The sequence below is a fragment of the Dermacentor andersoni genome, chromosome 10 (genome assembly GCF_023375885.2).
Source record: "Dermacentor andersoni chromosome 10, qqDerAnde1_hic_scaffold, whole genome shotgun sequence".
In the NCBI taxonomy this organism is placed as follows: domain Eukaryota; kingdom Metazoa; phylum Arthropoda; class Arachnida; order Ixodida; family Ixodidae; genus Dermacentor; species Dermacentor andersoni.
Window position 1 is genome coordinate 125697093 of NC_092823.1, and position 19445 is coordinate 125716537.

The 19445-nt window shown below is 44.4% G+C and overlaps 1 protein-coding gene across 2 annotated transcripts in view; it reads left to right on the forward strand.

Moving 5' to 3' along the window:
* Window positions 1-287: 287 nt before the first annotated feature.
* Mbs (Myosin binding subunit) overlaps window positions 288-19445 on the forward strand; it is a 112512-nt gene continuing 93354 nt past the window's right edge. For both annotated transcript variants that reach the window (XM_050192531.3, XM_050192534.3), the window contains exon 1: window positions 288-636. In XM_050192531.3, coding sequence (XP_050048488.1) covers window positions 385-636 — 252 coding nt within the window. In that variant the 5' untranslated portion in view covers window positions 288-384. The remainder of the gene's footprint in view (window positions 637-19445) is intronic.

The following is a 19445-nucleotide window of genomic DNA, read 5'->3' on the forward strand; positions in this document are numbered from 1 at the left end:
TGCAAAACCATGATTTATAAAACTATAACGCTTACAACACAGGATATATCTTGTCTTATTTTGTAGCTCTAAATTATTCACTGTAATTTATTCCGACAACCTTGCAGATTTCTGAACACAGAAAATTTAAAAAAGTAGAGTTAGTTCGTGTGCTCTGCTGAAGACAGTTGTAACTATATCTAATTGTACTTACCAGCATTTTATGAATGCTTTTATAAAAGAAAGCAAGCGTGGCAACTTGCTTTTTCTACGGCAACTGAGTTTCGGAATAACGGGTCTATTCCGGCTGTCTGCTCCGCGGTGCTGTCATCTGGCGGGTCGTGTGGGAGGCTGTGATGCGGCGGTGTGCGAGGCGAGACGGCGGATAAAGTGGGGTGGCGAGTTATGTCTTTGGAATCCCGGCCCAGCAATTCGCTTTTCAAGCGAAAAGAGCAGCTCAAGCGCTGGGAGGACTCCGAGACGAACCTCGAGAGCGCCGAGCCGCCGCCGGACAAGGCGCCCCGGATCAAGTTCAGCGATGGTTGCGTGTTCCTCGCCGCCTGCGCCGCCGGAGATACGGCCGAAGTCGAGCGTCTGCTCGTCGCCGGTGCCGACATCAACACGACGAACGTCGACGGGCTCACCGCGCTGCACCAGGTACGCGGTTACGGCGAGGGAACGAAAAAAAAAAAAAAAAGGAAACCTCGTCCGCCACACATAAACCCCGCGCCACTTCTTCGCTGCCCCGGAAAAGCCGCTCGGGGTCATGCAGGCTTTGGATGTAGGGGGAGATGAATGGGGGAGGTCTTTTCTCGAGAGACGGCGGAACACGGCACTACCACCACCAACACCGCCTCATCTACCGTTCGGTTTGGGAGGGTGTCTTTGCCCGGTGTGTTACCGACGTGTTGTGCGTGCGCGCGTGTGTTTACCGCGATGTCTGGTAGCTGTGTGTGTGTGTGTGTATCATTCAGAGTTCCGAGTCTTCGATGTCGCCTCGGCGCGTTCGAAAACTTTCAAAGTGGAGACGCCGCCGTCTCTCTTCCGGCGACACCCCGTTACTTTTTATTTTTTCTGCTCGGGTGGTTCGAGGGGTTTCTCAGCGTGAGCGAATGCGGCTTGGCTTTACGTTTTGTGCTCGAAAAAGAATAGTTTCGAGTGGCTGTCTGACTCGTACCATTAACTACTGTCAGCCGATCCCAGCATAGCAGCAGCAGCAGCAGCAAAGTCGAGCGTCGAACAAAACAGACATATGACCGACACGCCTTTTTACTTATTCTCTCTCTCTCTCTCTCTCTCTCTCTCCTCAATATGGGCTCTGTTGCTGGCGGTGTATGTTAGTGTGTGTGCGCGTATATCCCTCTGCATAACGATGAAGTGGGGGGGGGGGTGATGTTTGTGCATACGTGCGTCTGTGCCGGGTCTGTCCTGGGTCGGGCTTGTTAAGCCTAGCCCGCCCCGAGAGTCGCGAGATCGGCCGGCGCTGTTGCTCGGAGTCTATTTCTTTTATTTTCTCTCGCCCTCTCGCCTCCTCTGAAAGCCGGCAGGTTTCCGAACTCGAAGGAAACGGCAACCAGCAGCAGGCAGCGTGATATCGTTCCCCACCGACACACACTGTCTCAGCCCTCGTTGACGCGTGCTTGTCAGCGAACGCCTTTATTTTTTTTCCGGGGCGGTGGGGAGCTAAGCAACAGGGCCCAGCGAGTGCCGGGCCGTGTCTCGAAGGGTTGACCTCCGCCGTCCCGTTGAAAAGAACGGTTCCCTCTTGGTGGTGGTGATCGTGGTTTTGGTATAGCGGGGGAGGCGATTCTTTTTTTCCTTTTTGTGCTTCTGGAGAAAGAGAGAGAGAGAGTCGGCCAGTCGCCGGGGAAAACTCGTTGCGGAGCTTTTTGGCGGACCCGGGGGTCTCGCCCAAGCGCAACGACGGCTGCGCGAAGTCGCCGCTTTTTTGTACGGCCGGACTTTAAGCCCGCTCGCGCACTGTGTTTTAGTTTATATTTAGCTCCGGGGGTGGGCTTCTGGTGAGGGGGATGGGTTGATGGTGGCGAGTACGTACGCAGCTCTCGACTGCTGCCTGCGGTCGGAAGGATCCTGCGCGGCTAGGCTGGTTGGCTGGCAGGCGGTTGTGCCATCGCACGCCGAAAGAGCTCTCGCTTCGCCAGCGGCTCTGGAAAGAACGGGTTCCTCGGGGTTCAGACCCGCCGGCACGGCTTGTCGTAACGTTTCGTCTGCTGCGACCGTTCGAAGCGCGCACCGAAAACCCCTTTTCTCGGCCGCTATGGGAGCGGGGCAGAGTCTTTGGCGAAGAAAACCGCACGTTCTCGCTTCTTTTTTTTTATTCCCCTCTCTCTTTGGAATCTCGCTTGGCTAGACGCAGTCTGGTGAACTGCGCTTGTAGAGCCCCTCGCATTTCTTTGGTTTTATTTTTTCCAAGAAAAAAAGAAAAAGGTCGGTTCACTCAGCTGGCACTCGACAAGATTTCGAGTGTCGGTGCCGTCTTTTCTGGGTCGTCTCGCTCGTCCTTTTGTTTTAAAGCGCGGGTGATGACGTACACGTGTGTGCTTGTGACGTAAGAAGAATGATCATCCGTGGTGACAGAAGTTCTTTTGCCACAGGTCGTCGGGAATCCGCTGTGCCGTAATCGTGTCAGGTGCTGCCAATATAGCTGTCGCTTGCGGGTTCTGATGACGTCACCTCGGTTCTTTTTCCAGCTGACTCATTTTCTAGTCTGCCGCTGTTCAGGCTGTGCGTAATTGGCTGTTTTATCTAATCGATCCCTGCAGACATCACGATCGGGAAAACGAAAGGAAATCGCAGTATATCGAGTGTACCGTCAGCGTGCCTGAAATTTGCTTCCTATAATAGCTCTTATTTCAGTCATGGACATAGCTGGTCGATTTTAAGATGTTAAATTTTCGTTTTTATTATTGAACGTACTAAAATATTTTGATTCTGTCGGGAGCATTTTCGTCACCTCACGCTGATCATCCTAGTATCTTTTATAATGTTCGTGATGGGAGGTTTCTGGCACAAGAGCTGAGCACGTGTTGGTGGGCGAGTCGGTTATACACAATTACAGCAAGTGCGCCAAATAGAACAACAGACAAAAGAAGGCGACACGGGACAACCACATGTGTGGTTGTCCCGTGTCGCCTTCCTTTGTTCGTTTTATTTGGCGCCTTCATTGTAAGCAAGAGCTGGGATGATATTTCGATGAGTATAAAATTTTAAAAACAATTATTACGGGGGGGTGGGGCAAGCAGCTGTATAGGGGCCTAAAAGGAGATGATTACTTTAGAGAATAAAGTTAGGAGTGTCCCGACTCCCAAAAGACTCCCCTGGCTGCTTTCACGATGCCTTGTGCTTTCTGGCAATTAAAACTTGAATTCAAGTGGTGTGATCAACCGAATGCGCTTCAGACTAAAATTTAGATCATAAAATGGTGGCACACTCAAAACTGTCAGCAGTAAAGTGCCGGCATGTTACGGGCAAAGAGGCTTGTGCCTGTATTCTCTTATCGCACCCATTGTTGTGAAAGCTTCCTTTCTGATAACCTGTTAAGTAGCGTCTGTGTTATTTGAGATCCAAGGGCAAGATAAGTGCACTCCAGAGGACTGAGTGACAACTTATGAGCACATCACACTTAGTGACCTTCATATTGCATTGTGCTAAAGGTCAAGTACATTGACATCAGTCCTATACTTTTTCTGTCCAGCATCACTGCACCTTCAATAACAAACTGAATTTTTCCACATTGTGACTTGCACAATTTATGAAAATCACTAGTTCATTTTATGTCTTGCATTTCATTTGAAGACTTGCAAGAATATTGCCATGTAGATTCTCACCAAGACATTATATGCAGGTGTCATCAACACTCTGAAAATAAAACGTGGCTCTAATCACACGAGTGTATTATTGTTCTATATGCAAGATCACAAGGGAAAACTAGAACTCTATTCTCATCATGCTTTTACTTTTTATTTGAAAATTTTCTTGCCAACGTAATGTTAAGTGGATGTGTCACATTAAGAAACGTCACATTAAGAAACAAACAACGAAAGAGCAATATTCACTTCATACCAGAAGTTTGCTGTTGGGCTAGTGGGTACTTGAATAACAATAACAAAAAAGCTGAAGAAATGAAACAAGAGAGACTGGAATTTTGTAGTACAGTTCAGTTAAGTTAGTGCCCCTTAATTGTTAGCGTCCTTGCGCTGGGTCCACCAGTACATGACTTGCGATGGTTTGAGTGCTTTATATTTTAGTGTTATTGAAATGCTACTAAACATTTGGAATATCATCATATTCACAAATGAGTCTCCACTCCAACCTCTTCCTCGACTCTGCCAAGCAGAGCACAGCAGGAACACACCACTCCACTCTTCAATTTATTTATTATCATTTTGGCAACACCTGTTTGAAGCTCCTACTCTGAAGAGCTGCTTGCAAAACACTGCTACACTTGAGCTTATGTCAGTAGTAAACACCGAGTGTACATAGCAAAGGAATTCTATAGAAATCTGCAGTGTGGACATGGAAGTATCGGGAAAGAAAATGACAAAATGGTCATCCACCTGACTGCACCACTAAGTTACGAAGGATACTGAATACACAGGATGAAAGCTTCGTGGTTTAGCCCTCTCTGGCCTGAATATTTCAGTGAAGTGAAAATTATGTATATTACATGCTTATTATTATATTATAATAATATTCTTACATACAGATATTGCTGGGGAGTGTCATCAAAGCACAGTGACCACTTCAATCAGAGGTCACTGCTGTTGTGTAGAAGTAGCCTGGAATGTGGTCAAAGCTTGTATAGCCAGTGTTTGGTTCAGCACGATTCTCATATTTCAGAAAATACTAGTCACGTAGGTGAATAAAAAGCACTCTGATAACAGGTGATAGCAGCAAAGAAAGGAAGGTGACGTGGTGTGATTGTTTCAATGGAAGTGCCATTAATTGCCTCGCACATCTTCACTGAATTCTTTGGCGATGAAAAATTGGTACATGTAGTAAAAAGCATATAAAATTTTCAATGCAAGCATCTGATAGCAGCACCACAGGATGCTGCATTGGCAGTGAGTCCGTGAATTCGTCCAGCTGGTCGTGACATTCACCGGTATGTGCAGGGTCATGCTTCTGCCATGACGCATTCTAAATCTTATTATGGAACTCGTGCTTGTCGGTTCTAGATTGAGCCTGTCACTCAAGGTCGGTATGGTCATTTATACTTTGGACATGGAACTGTCCCAAGGGGGATATTTGTGACATGAGCCTGTCATTCTTATGTGGCTGGCCGGAAATTTTGCTTTATTAATGAGCTGTGCAAGCAGCTGTGACATTCAATGCAGTTGCATGTTTTGTTCCGTAAGGGGATTGGGGTATAGACGCTCTCGCAATATCAAAGTCGTTTTCATGTGGTACTTTTGTTATAAGACACGGAGGCCTTGATTTGATATGTAGCATGTATTCATTATGTAACGGAAAAACGACTTTCCCAAAGTCCTACAGTCTGCAGAACTACTGTGTGGATAAAACACCCGCACATTGGGGTTACATTTAAGATCCCCTGTTAGGGGCAAAATTAATCCAGAGTCCCCCACTATTGCGTGGCTCATAATCAAACCGTCGTTTTGGCATGTAAAACCCCAGAATTCTATTCTGCAGAAAATGCGTGCTGTAGAAAACGGAAGCGTTTCATTAAACTTCAGCATAGTAATCGGAAAGCGCTTTTGAGAAGCCCCTTAAACTTCTTTAGTAGCGAAGAACATCCTCATTCAGACTGACCAGAAATGGAAAATGTCAGTGACCACATTGTGCCCAAGTGATAAATAGCCTTGTGGAATGCAAGTTGAGAGCTAGTATTACGCACAATTTTGTACAAGTTCTCCCTCTCAAGACATAGCATGTTCTCATAAAATTTTCGGTGAGAAGACTTTGTGTGAGAAATTCTAGCCAATTCTGTTGTATATGAGAAAAACAATGGTTGGAACCCTGTAAATTAAATGCAACTGTGCCAGTTCAGCTGCATCTGTATTGGGGGCGAGCTCCACCACCACTGGAAAAGCTGGCGCTGCCATCGGCGTGACGTGGTATGAGGGATCACGTGGACACAGCGGCCGCCTCGGCTGCTTCGGAAGCGCCGAAGCAAGCTGAAAACTAAGGTTTAAAGTCCCACTTATGCTGCGGTTCTGATTAAATGGGGATGTTTTCCCACTTCGGGTGTCTACTTGACAACACTTGAAAGCACTATAATAGGAAGTGGCTACCTTTGAAGGCGTCCAACATGGTAGGCTACTGCTCGGTGCCCCAGTGTTGGACGTACGCAAGGTAGCCCGGTGTCAGCCTTCACACATACGCACGGGGAAAGCGGCTGCGTGAAGCTTGCATCGCGAAACTTGAAACCGGCAAGAACTCGGGTGTGCAGCAAGCACTTCCGCGAGTAAGATTTCTGCTACGGCATCGGGGCTGCGCTTTTCAGTGACTAGCAGAAAGCGCGCACTGAGACGCTCGCCCGCGCGAGCTGCCCGGCTAACGTCATGAAGCTTTCATCTATGAACTTGTTGATGCTAGATACTGGTCATTTCACTGGAATGGAAAGGGAACGGCAAGAACCGCATTCAAATAATAAAAAAGGCATGGCATATGCTCATGTTTGTGTTAGCACCAAACAATGAATATGCTGGAGTAGCGGGAAATTGCTCGCTGAGGAGACCGATAAACATACAGTGCGATGAAACTTGAGAAAATATGATATGGAAACTTCCAAGAATTTGGGAGAAACGAAAAAAAAAAATCGCATCGCCGCGAGGCGCGCATCACAAATCGCCGTAGGCGACCAAATCCCGACTTATAATACCGCCCGACTTATAATACCGCTATTTTTGAACAGCTCTGATAGCGTCCACGCAACAAGGGTTTCTTGTGTACTGTCAAATGCTCATATTTCTGCGGCCTAATCAAGCTCACGGCACAGTGCGACAACGCGCTCGCAGCGAAAGCGAAACATTATGCGGCGGCATGCATACAGACGCGAAGTCGGCCGCGGCGAACCTGTGCGATCGCTGCATTGAGGCTTCATTCATTCATTCATTTCGATATACAGACAAGCCCACTATAAGAGCATATTTCACATAGTTTGCTCTTGGCGTTTGCCTACCTATCACGCAAGAAACCGGTTCGGGGGACTCAATCGCGGCGGCTGTGCGCAGTGGGCGTACGCTGTAGTTATGCGGTAAAGATATAGCATCTGTAAACCATTCTGCGAGTTCTGTTTGCCCAAGATTGTTATTTTGACAGTAAAGAGCCCCTGTCGTTTCGAGAGCACTTACAGCAATGTCCAGGAGGGTTCCCGCGTGGTGTTCTTATTGAGCGCCGACAGCCAAACTTATGAGAAGCGCATCGCGTTGTCCCTCATACTACGCAAGCGAGGCGCTTCCAACAGATGGCGACTCCGTAAGTGCACTCTCAGACAAAGATACACCCTTTTGGGGTGTCTATCTGCCACACAACGATAATCGTCATTTGCCTTTTGCGTTTCCTTTCTTGAAAACGCCCCGTCCGCTACTTTCCTGTGGGGAATGCTATGTCATGCTGATAACGCGCATGCCGTTCGTTACTGGTTCAGTGAACTAGAATATAGAATATATTCTAGTTCACTATAGTTACTGGTAAGTACGGGGCTCGCAGCGTTAAAGAAAGGACATGCGGATAAGACAGATGGCGTTTATTGTTGTGCGGCAAGACACAACCCAAAGGGTGTAATTTTGTTAGTGTGTGCTCGCCGCCAATAGGCTTTGGTATTACAACTTTCATCAAGCGATTTTTTTTCGTTTCATTTTGTTTGAGTAGGACACACTGCCTGCATATGTCACTTCTGGCGCCCCCGTTCGCAGCACATGCATGTTCGAACACCACTGCTGACGTCATCGTATACATAAGTTACTTTGGCGCCATCTTTTCATTTTCTTGCACATTTGCCTGTACAAGAGTAACCATGGGACCGTTAAGCGGCGCCCCTCACGGCCAAGGCAGCAAAAATCCGTCTGACCGTAGGCGCGGTTTTTTTTTTTTTTTTTTTTTTTTTTTTTTTGCTGACACAAGTTATTTAAAAGAGAAAGTTCGCGGTACGTTTCCGCATGCGGTACGACCAAGGAGGTTATATAACTTCCTTGGGTCCGACATAGTGCTAGTTTGTACCAGTATGGTGGTAACAGTAACCGTATATCCACAGCTATCATGGAGGAAGGAAAGCGTAGGAGAGGCTACGGGTCTAGTACACTGTAGAGGCCCCGGCCAGCACGGACGAGTTGGAGAAAGTGTGACGGAAGTCACGTGCTCTTTTTCGCGAAGGAGCACTGGGGCTGGTACACCAAACGTCAACGTTGCCATAGCAACCGCGCTTCTGAAGCTCTCGCTGCTGTTCTAGGCCTCTGAAAAGATAAGCTTCTTCCGGCCCTTGTCTTTCTCGCAGTACATTCCGTTCACTACACAGGCTGACTTTGGAGCGTGGTGTATTAGCTTGAAAGTTGTGTTCAGGGTCTGTGAGTGAGTCAGCCAGCAACGGAGACCCTCAAGTAATTACGGCGCGGGTCTTCGTCGTCGTCTTCAACGTGCCACGGATAAGCACAGGAATGCGTCTGCTTCGCTCAAACTGTTACAGAAAGTCGTAGGCTTTGTTGTGACGCGCGTCCGCAGCACACACTTCCGGAGGCTGGTAGCAATGCAAGTTCAAAGCTCGCGCTGTCTGCTCCGGCGAGCTGATTGGAGGCGCAAATGGAGATGGCACACCAACATGGCTGCGTTACCGGCTTCAAAAACGTGACGTCAGGGCCTCTCCTATTGTCTTTCCACAACGTTACTAGACTAGTAAAGTTGGTCCTTCTTCCGTGACAGCTATAGTGTATGTGCTAGCAAATTTTCATCAGATGTCATCGTGGTCGCCATGTTATCGTTTTGAGCCAATCAGAGATGGCGTAGCCTCCTCGCGAGCCAATCGGAGCTGACAAGGTGGTGGATCCCAAAGTAAGGCGGAATTTCGCAGGTCCATGTGTTCGGATTAGCCGTCTTTCAGACGTGTAACCTCTGCACAGTTCGCATGAACGATGACGCACGAATGTGTTGCGTTGCAGGACGATAGTTGCTCGTACAATCTCAAGATAAGTTCGCATCCTTTGCGCTTGTCTCCAAACGATAATCGTCGTCGCTGTTCGATGACGATTATCGAATCGAATCACTGTTGCGTGCCCTTCTTTAGCACTGCGCGCCCTGTACTTTCGGGTCACGAAACGGCATGCGAATTTACAGCGTGACATAGCATTCTTGGCGGGAAGCTAGCGAGTGCGGCATAGTTCCGAGAAAGGAAACGCGAATGAGGTAGATGACAATTGCGAATTGTTTAGGAGACAAATGGCGCCCCAAAGGGTGCACACTTTATTTTTCTTTTAGAATGGAGCGCCGTTGTTAGGGGAGAGGCAAACGCAAGTTTTTTCCCGAAGGAAAAGATGAAGGTTGCGCAAAACTTGAGAGGACGCGCCGCCGGGCTCCTGGGCGTTGTCGCTGTCTGCTTTGCGCCATCACTCTTCGCGGAAACCATCTATCACCTAGCCTGGGGGACTCGTTTCGTTCGTAGTGCAGGCGGACATTTCGGCGAAAATTTCGCATGCAGAGATTCTCACTAAAATCGCGCACTGCGTTGCGAGAGGGGGCGGCACTGCAAAACCTGCGGCCCCGTGCTTGGCTCTCTCTCTCTCTCCCCCCCTCTCATGTTAAGAGGAAGCTATAGCTCGGGTGCTCCTATCTAAATACATGTAACAGGAGAATTCGTTTTTCTCGGCAACCACTGCACCAAATTTGACGAGGCTTGTTGTATTTAAAAGAGGAAATTAAATTCTAGTGTCTCTTGGTTTAGAATTTTGTGTTTAGGTCGTAAATTTTTTATTAAATAGTAGCAAAAATCGAAAATCTTCAGAAAACGAAACTATGAAGTTTACTACTGTAACTCAACAATGAAAAAATATAATTCTGTGAATTGCATCTGATAGTACATCTGAAGCGGACGAAATTGGTGTGTTACACATGAATCCAAAAAAATTTAGTAATAAGGGAATACACTGCAGCTTTGGCAAATTCCTAGTACACAACGTAACTAATTCACGTAAAATAGAAAATGATATACCAAATTTCTCCACTTTCAATGACCTAGTGGATACCATTTACCGAACCACGCTATCTGTTCTTGATGCAGAGCTATTAATTTGTAAACGTTGTGCTTTCATATTTTTCAAATTTTGGAATTTTTGAAAATTGTTTTCACAAAAATAATGCCCTAAATTGAAATTCCACTTCCAATAGTCACTAGAATTTAACTTTTTCTTTAAAATGCAACAAATTTCATTAAAATCGGTCCAGGGGCTATCTCAGAAAAACGTTTTTGTGTTTTACATGTATTTGAGAGGAGGCTTTAGCTCAGGCTCAACTCCGACACGGCCTATTCAAATGCATGTAAAATGCAAAAACGTTTTTCTGAGATAACCCCTGAACCGATTTTAATTAAATTTGTTGCATTTGAGAGAGAAAGTGAAATTGTAGTGACTGTAGGAAGTGGAATTTCGATTTAGGGCTTGAATTTTGTTAAAAAGATTTGAAAATATTTGACAGTTTAAAAAAAATAGAAGCACGAAGTTTACAAATTCATAGCTCTGCATCAAGAACAGATACCGCAGTTCTGTAAACGGCATTCATTAGATCATTCAAAGTGGACAAATTCGATATGCCATTTTACATCTTACGTGAATTTGTTGCCTGGTTAAAGGGTTATACAAAAACTGTATTTCTATATTACCAAATTTTTTTATATTCATGTGTAAGGTATCAATTTTGTCCGCTTTATATGTGCTATTAGATGCAATTCACAAAATTTTATTATCATTTTTCGTTGTTGAGGTACAGAGTTGTAAACTTGATAGTTTCGTTTGTTGAAAATTTCCAATTTTTGCCAATTGTTAATAAAGGATTGACGACCTAACTCAAAAATTCCAAACAAACAGTACGTAGATCTTAAGTTTCTTGAAGTTTTTCTTTTAAATTCAACAAACCTAGTCAAATTTGGTGCAGCGGTTGCCAAGAAAAACGAATTCTCCTTTTACATCTATTCAGATAAGGGCACCTGAGCTAAAGCTTCCTCTTAAGCGTATGTTTATTTTATTACTTTTTTGTTTCGAGTGTGGTGCAGCTGGTGTTGTTATCGCTAGCCCAGAAGAAATGGATGGCAACGCGCGTGCAATATACCGTGCGAACTCGCTGGCACGATTGCCATGACGAGTCATGTTTTGGGGCTTGTGACTCTAGAGCGAGGAGAGTCGTGGGGGATCTGATAGGGCTCAATTTTTTATTATCTTTTGGCTAGTCGCAAGCAGATGGGGGAAAAAATTCACTGGCGTTTACGATACTCTCATACTACCATACTCTCATTTCACAATATATTGGCTGGCACGAGCAATCTGTCTCATGCGGCATGTTGCGAAAAGAGTCAAGCGTGGTGCAACTGCCTCACTAATCAGGAGATCGCGAGAAGCAGCATGTCGGGGACGCATGGGTGTGATTCACAGCAGCCGCCGCAGACATACCTCTGCTCATGCAGCACTTTGTTTCCATGTTTGATGCGCTCTACTTTGGCACCATCTCGTAGCTACGTCGTCGCCACAGAGCCCATCTTGCGCGGCACTACGCTTCTCAAGCTTTCATCACACCAGAGACTCTGGCAATACCCTCCTCTTTCGCTTTCCCCCTCATGGTTCCACTGCGCCCTCCTCCTCCGCTTTCCTCCTTGCACTTTGCTCTCGCCGTCTTTCATCAACCACTGCGCTCCGTGTTCACTCTTTCATCCTTCGCTGTGCTGTTCGCTCAGTTACGAGAGACGCTGAGGAATGCTACCGCAGGATGGGTGCCTAAGAGCACTGCTCTTAAACAAACAGTGAAGCCACAGGGAGCATATGGGAAGTTAATTGTTGTTTAATAGAAGTGCAGAAATAAGGTACAGGAAAATGATAGTGGGAGATATTTTGTGGCATATGGGTGTCCTAACCTACAGCTGAGCATAGTTTTATACAAAAGCTGCTGGAAGGAACTCTTGATATTGATGATTGTTCAGAGAGAATGGGCATAATTGGTAGCCTGCAGGGTTGCCAACTCCTTCGGTGCCACGAGCTGCGAGTCTGCATTCAACAAAGATGAACCATTTTTTTTTAGTCCATGTTGCGATTTACAAGAAAGGCGCAGTATAGTTGCCTGACTAATATGGCTATCAGTGCACATATAGAGGTACTGTGAACGGCTAGGCCCTGCAAGAAAACAAGAACCGTTGCAAAAACAAAACCATCTTTGTTTATGAGCGTGCAACAGAACATAAAGAAAGAACTTGAAAACGAGTGATCAGGCATTATAAAAAGGAAATCTGGTCTGTTTATTGTTACCTAGTCAAAACAAAAGTTAAGACATTTGTGCGATCCCGACTGGGCCAAGTCAGGACGTGGGACATTTTTACTCAAAGATCGGGACTGTCCCGATGAATTGAAGACGGTTGGCAACCCTAGTAGTATGTGGATTTGTCTTAACTCATGGCTTGTGGCTTCTAACATTCTTGCGGCTTTGGTCATTGTGCCTTGTAGTTATTGCACACTATTTTTCTAAATTACACCGAATCATATTTTTCTAAGCACATGAAAGCAATAAGTTCCTTCACACATGCATAATCATTGCAAATTGTTGCACGTGTAAAGCAGCATTTTATTTATTTATTTATTTATTTATTTACTTATTTATATATCTATTTATTCGTTTAATCACTTTTGCAAAAGTCTCAAAGCCACTTGAAGACTGTGGGACTAGTGTAGGCAAATACATGTACTAACCATGAATCCTATGCTGACTAAACTGAATACTTGCCGTTCACCTTAGATGATTGCCCTGTAATGAATTTTGTAGAAATTAAGATTTGAAGTCTTTTGTTTTGTCACCGTTTGTTAATTTGACCAAATCTTGCAGTCCCGCAAGAGTCAAATTAACCGAGATTCAATTGTGTTCACTTTGTTTTAAGTTTCCTGCACTTAGCTCGGAATTTTGAGTTGTCAACTTCAGTGTATCAAAAAGATACACTCGCTTTCGTAGAGTTAATACATTCTTTGGCTGTGCGTTTTTCACTGATGCTGGAGATGCAGATTAAAGGGACACTAAAGCGAAACAATAAATCAGTTTAGACTAATGAAGCACTGTTTGAGAACCCTGTAGGCAGTCATTTCAAAAAAATTGTTTATTAGATGAGAAAATGAAGGTTCAAGTATCAATATTTGAATTTCGCGCCGAAACCCCAGCGCTGGTACGTCAGCGTGACGTCAGGGATTCCAGAGTATGTTTTCGCACTTGGGCTGCGTTAGCCGAGTAAAGGTTCCCGAAACTTGCCATGTTTAATATTTGGTTTCTTTAGAACACAATGTAGTCAGTCTGTACCGCTATATAATTAAGTAGGCCCTAGAAGATGCCATCAAGATCCAAGACGTCACAGCCACTAGGTGCGGGAACTTAAGTAGGCGTTGCCACCCGTATTTCGTTCTTTCGCTTTTTCTGGCTTACCAAACGCCTTATCGTTGTAAGAGTGGTGTTTTTGGTCTTGTAGAAAGGTAATTTACTGACGCAGAAGAAATCATTTTTCACTTTAGTTTCCCTTTAAGTCTGTCAGAACTCAGTTTTCGACGGAATTTTGCTTGGCAGGGATAAAGACGGCAATTCACTCCTAACACTGCACACCATCAACACACATTGTTGCCAACGTGCATCTGTTCCTTTCTTTTTTTTTCTTTTTTACTCCTTATTTTCAGCAACGACCGTTGCTACTTTGATATCACGCCCTTGGGTGGCTTCTAAATTTGACACTGTGATTCACAGTGCGTGACAGCTGCCACCCCACGGCAGGGCTGTGAGACAAATTAATTTTTGCCGACACACAGCATCCCAGCTGGGGAACCTGAGCATGTGCAGAGGGGTGAAATAGCTCTGCACTTGGGAGTTGATGTTGTTTTCTTTGCAGTGCTGTTTGTTTATCTGTTTCCTTTTTCATTCTTTTTTTTTTATGGTCCGTTTCTTCGCCTTGTTTTCAAGAAGACCTGCTTGCAGTTGCCTGCTAGTGTTCTATATTTTAAATTTATGTTTGTTTTTACTGTTTTAGCCTAGGCCTTCTGGTTTCTGCAACCTTGTGGGGAAGGGGGAGGTGGATTGCACGGAGGAGGAGATAGGTTATGACTCAATTTTTGAGAGTGGTTACCCTGCAAGTGCAGCTAAGCACTCTGCCAAATCTTTTTTGAAGGGTTTGGTGTTTTCTTTAAAGGGGCTGGGAAGATTGCACAGATAAGATGACTTTAGGCAACATCTGTGGGCTTACTTAGACCGAGAAAGTAGGCACAAGGTTCTCGGGTGACTTGCGTTTGGTAGAGGTCGTTTCGCAAAGTGCAAGTTTGTTTATTAACCTTTAAATCTTCGTGGATCATTACTTACAGAGGTGGCATGTTGTAGTGATTAATTGAGTCCCTTTATTTAGACAGACGGCATTATGGCCTCTCGGAACTCTGAAATTTGGTCTCTTCGCTTGACCTTATGTTAGACTATTGAACATCCAAAATTACTTTTCCACCAGCGAGAACGGTGTTCCTTTTGGGCATTTTCGTATCATTTTCATAGTAGTTGTTCACTGCTCATTAGAAAGTCTTTGATTTTAAACTAATCCAGAAACATACTTGCTAGCTTCTATGTTTCTGTCACCATATACCTAATTTTTTTTACTTGTTTACGATTGTCTTCGCGAAAACAGTAAATTTACATTTTTACTTGCAGCCAGTTTAGTGGAAAACTGACTTCAAAAGAAATGGATACGATTGCCGACCAATTCTTCTTTTTCAAATCCCTGTTTTTCAAACCTGCTCCATTATTTGGACTTTCCTGCAGCTCTGCCGACTATTGCCTAGCAGCAATGTTCGATGGCAGCGGAAATTTCAGCCACTGTAACACAGATATTTTGAATAAACTTGGCTACTTATTTCCATTTGTCGTGAGGATCATTCTAGCTAAGGGTGTAGAGCAGAGTACCTGTTGACGGCCTTCCTAGAGTACAGGATCAGCAAATATTTTGATAGGCAGTGGAAATCTTGTCTAGTGGAGCAATATCTGGATTTTTTTTTCACTAAATATTAGTATCTTTTGCCTTCGACTATTGTATTTTTAAATATTGAAGGTTGTCACATCTTACTTATTTACTTCCATTGAATTTCTTTTTCTAGATTTCTTTATAGCTTGTCAAATATTGAAGGGACGCTAAATGAAAAATTAAGCTGATTTATACTAGTTAGTTACCCTTATGATATTTATTTAAAAAAAAAGTATTTCTTAATGCAAGAGGGAGGCTTTTTAACCCAGAAAAGACGCATAAACTAAAGACGGGTACGCCTAACTGCCTTGAATTTCCTCGGGAGCCAGCTTTTTGACTGTGTAAGCTTGAGCCTAGTTAATATTTATTGGTAGAGATGAACACCATTGTATTCTTAAAGAGCCAGAGACTGAACTTGGCAAGTTTCAAGAACTTTAACTTGGCCATACCAACCCAAAAACGGAAGTGTCTTGAAATCTACGTCATCACCAATGTAGCTGTACGGGGGTTTCATGGTGAAATTTCTATGTTAGAAGTTTAATCTTTGACCCTTGTGTTCTCTTTTAATTACGAACCTATTACAGAAAAAATATTAATACTTGATCAATTAATACTTTTAATGAATCCTTGATCAGTCTTAAACTTTGTTTCTCTTTCATGTTTATGTAACCAAGATAAGCTGAAAGTACTAAAGCGGATTTACTGAATTTATTAGCGTATATTAATTTGAATTTTGATGGTATTCCGCATCAACATTTATTCAGCCAACTTTATTCATTGTGTATAAAAAGGGGGTAGCCATACTGCTTTGCATCTCGTTGCATTATCAATTTTCTATTCAACTGCATGCTTGTACGGCAAATGTTCTTCACCTTCTCAAATTTTTTCCTGAACCAATATAAGTTGTATTGTTTTTAAAGGCAGCAAAAAGTGATTACCATACTGTGACATTACGTCTGAGTAAAGTGCGCCTCTATTGTTAAAGGCTTTAGGGTCATCCCATGTGAAACTCGAAGCATTGGGCTTGGCTATCTCCACTTCCTCCTTCTACAAAAGGAAGACAGTGCATTTTAGTGTAAGCTTGGGGAACCCTATATTAAAAGACATTGACCTTTAATTATAAACCCTCAGTAATGGATGTCTCTATATTTAGTGGTACGAGAAAGTAATTTATGGGGGAAGATTTCAGAATTGCTTGCAAAATAGTTGAATCCCTCCAAGTTACTTTTGTAATTGTTTGTAGCTGTCTTGTACATTTCAGGTACGTTTAGAAGGTGTTTTTGTTCGCAGAAAAAGTGGTGTATAAGAAACAGTTCCTAATTTTAAAAAATTTATGTGTATTTAGCTGTGAAATGCACATGGCAGCAGCCTAGATTAAAGGGCAGGGGTTATTGCATTTGATAGCACAACGCAGCACAACTCAATCTGACACAGTTGTTGTCATTTATTCTAAACATGAACAAAAATATATATATTCATTTGTTTCTTGCTGTGTAATTCACCGCATCACATTGTGCAATGCAGTGAAGACATAGTCCTTACAGGCACCAGTTCAGCTTAATACAACCAAATTTGGCTTTCATTACCCTTTCCGACTCGACAGTTAAATTCTTCAGTTAATCATCAATTCTCATGGGCTTGTTAGTTTTGTACTATCTCAAAGGGATACTGAACAAAACTTTTGCCGCTGAGGTTTTTAGCCCAAATGAAAGCTTAGATGCTGAAATTCGTTGACACAATCTTGTTTTAAGCCAGAAATTAGCAGAAAATAATGAATTTAACGCCTTTTTTGCACAATACCACGTCTAGCGACTGCGCCCTGAACTAGAGGAAGCGACGTTTCTGTGATATGTCTGTGCCAGATCCTAGCGTGCCAGCCATCACTCACGTCTCTCCACTTGTATGGACAGCACCGAACGATGTCTGAACTGCGCACTTGCTCGTGGCCGCATACTTGTCTTCGCAAGCAGAGTGTGCGCGCAAGCCTTCAAAATTGCTGTTTGTGTTGTGTGCTGCTTTGTAATGTGATCAATGAAGCACCTGGCACAACGCCTGCTGCACGCAAGGGTGCAAGTATTGTCGGGCAGGACAACCAGAGTCGCACCTTTCCTGCAGAGCCATATCGTATCAAATCCATATCGGAGGATATGGATTTGCGGTGCGGGCCCATCGCAGCCAACTTGAGTGCAAAGAGCAAAGCGCATGGATATCAGGCAAGCACCGGCTGCCCACCTCTGTTACTGCCATAGAGTTTCGTACTATAATTACGAGAGGGAACTCTGGCGCTAGTGTCTACGGGAGCTGCAATGGGGGCGGCTCAGCCAGCACGGGAACTATGGGAAGTACAGCTGCAGTGGAAAAAGATTAGCGCAAGTGACCGATGACCGGAGCAGGTGAATTGTGGTATGCGGTGCTCTTCTTTCTTTACACACTGGTATCTAAAGTGCCATGAGATTCATGTTCCAGAGGGAGAGCACCCAGCACTCTCGTTTTCAGTGTGCTAAGCAACAACAGTGTCGTGGGCTGAAATTTACCTGCTCAGGTCATCATTCACTTGTGCTAATCTTTTCCCGCTGCAGCTGTACATGGATTTGCCTAATCTTCGTCCTTCTGGCTTCAAACACCTTCGTGACGTTGTAAACTCATCATCTTCAACACAATGCTGTGTAATAAATAATCAAGTAAGCATTCTTAAAACTTTCCGACGGCAGGATTCGAATGCAAGACATCTAGTACAGAAGCCCGATATAGAAACCATTACGCCACGGATGCATGTACCGACAAGCCACATAAAATGCCCTTGTGAATTTATTGCGTGCAAGCCAGTGCCTTGAGATGTTTGGTGCGTTTCGATTTGGCCACCTCGACAAGCTGAATTGTCGCTATTATTTGAGATTGTGCATGTTCGCAGTATCTTCTGCACTTCTAAAAGTATTGATTGCTCTGAAATTTACAACAGTGAAGTCATAAAAAGACTAATGAACTTAAGTCACAAGAACGTCTGAATTCACAAGCACGAAGATCAGACAAATCCATGTATACTTGTTGTTATTCGCATGGTGGCTGAACGATTGCAGCACCAGAGTTCTCTCTAGTAATTATTGTAGAAAATTCTATGGTTGCTGCTGCTGGAAACTGGCACACATGGCGTCACGGCGGTCAGTGGGCATCCTCGTGCACTCGCAATCCTCCAAAAATACAGCCATCCAGTTAAAAATGTGTTAAATAAACACTGCGTATCCGAACATTCGCGTTTATGAGCCGAATTTCGATGCTTTCCCCAGTTTTTCATATTTTTGTTCAGTATCCCTTTAACCCTGCCGCCTCCCCACCCTTTTCCCAAAAAAAGCACAAAATTGAAGTGTATTTTAACATTACACAGTCTGGTTGCATGGTTGAGTCTCTAGGTGGGTTTGCAGTCCTGAAGAACAAGGGATCTCTAATGCTAAAGCCAGTGTGTCAACAAAGAAATTTTTCTCTGAAGGCAAGTCCCCTTGTTGGAATATCGGCTCTGGGTCGAAACTGCTGTTGTTCAACTACTGTTGTTAAGCCACTGTTGTTCGACCACTGTTGATCACACTTAACGGGCAACCTTGATATCGAAACTGGGCTTATCAATTAAGTGTGTGCACCTGAGTCTGTCGGTGTGCCTCTGAGCGAAACCTTTCATCAGCATCGCCCTTTCGATCTTCCTAGCCTCGGCGCCGGCTGCCAGCTTGGCATGCCTCCTTCCTTTCTCCTCTCCCTTGCCGCATTAAGGTGGGCCACGTGGCGACCCGAGTGCCTCCAGCGTAATTGCAGCAGTGCTGCCAAAACCCTGAGTCACTCGTCGAACACAGATGCTCATGTACCCATTGTCTCGCTCGCTTACGCGTAAGGCAGCAGACACGACCTGTTGGAGTACCCGCATTCATTGTTGATTTCCATTGAGTGCGGCGAGCGAACAGACAAATAACAGCTGCTACAACAGACTCTGGTGTCAGGCCTCGTTGAGCGAAGTGCTTCATGGCTCACTCGCTTCTTGTCCTTATTTCATGTATTCTTTGTTGTTTGGTTTTGCAGATTTTACGATTTTATTTTATGTGCGTTTCTTTGTTTCATTTCTTTGCTTCTTTGCCTCACCGCCCTTTCTTTTTTTTCCCTCTGAGCCACATATATTCTATCATTCCAAAGAGAGAAAACAAGGGGAGGAAAGGTTAGGGAGGCCAACCAGACGAGAGTCCTGTTTGCTACTCTACACTGAGGGTAACGGAAAGGGAAAATGGAA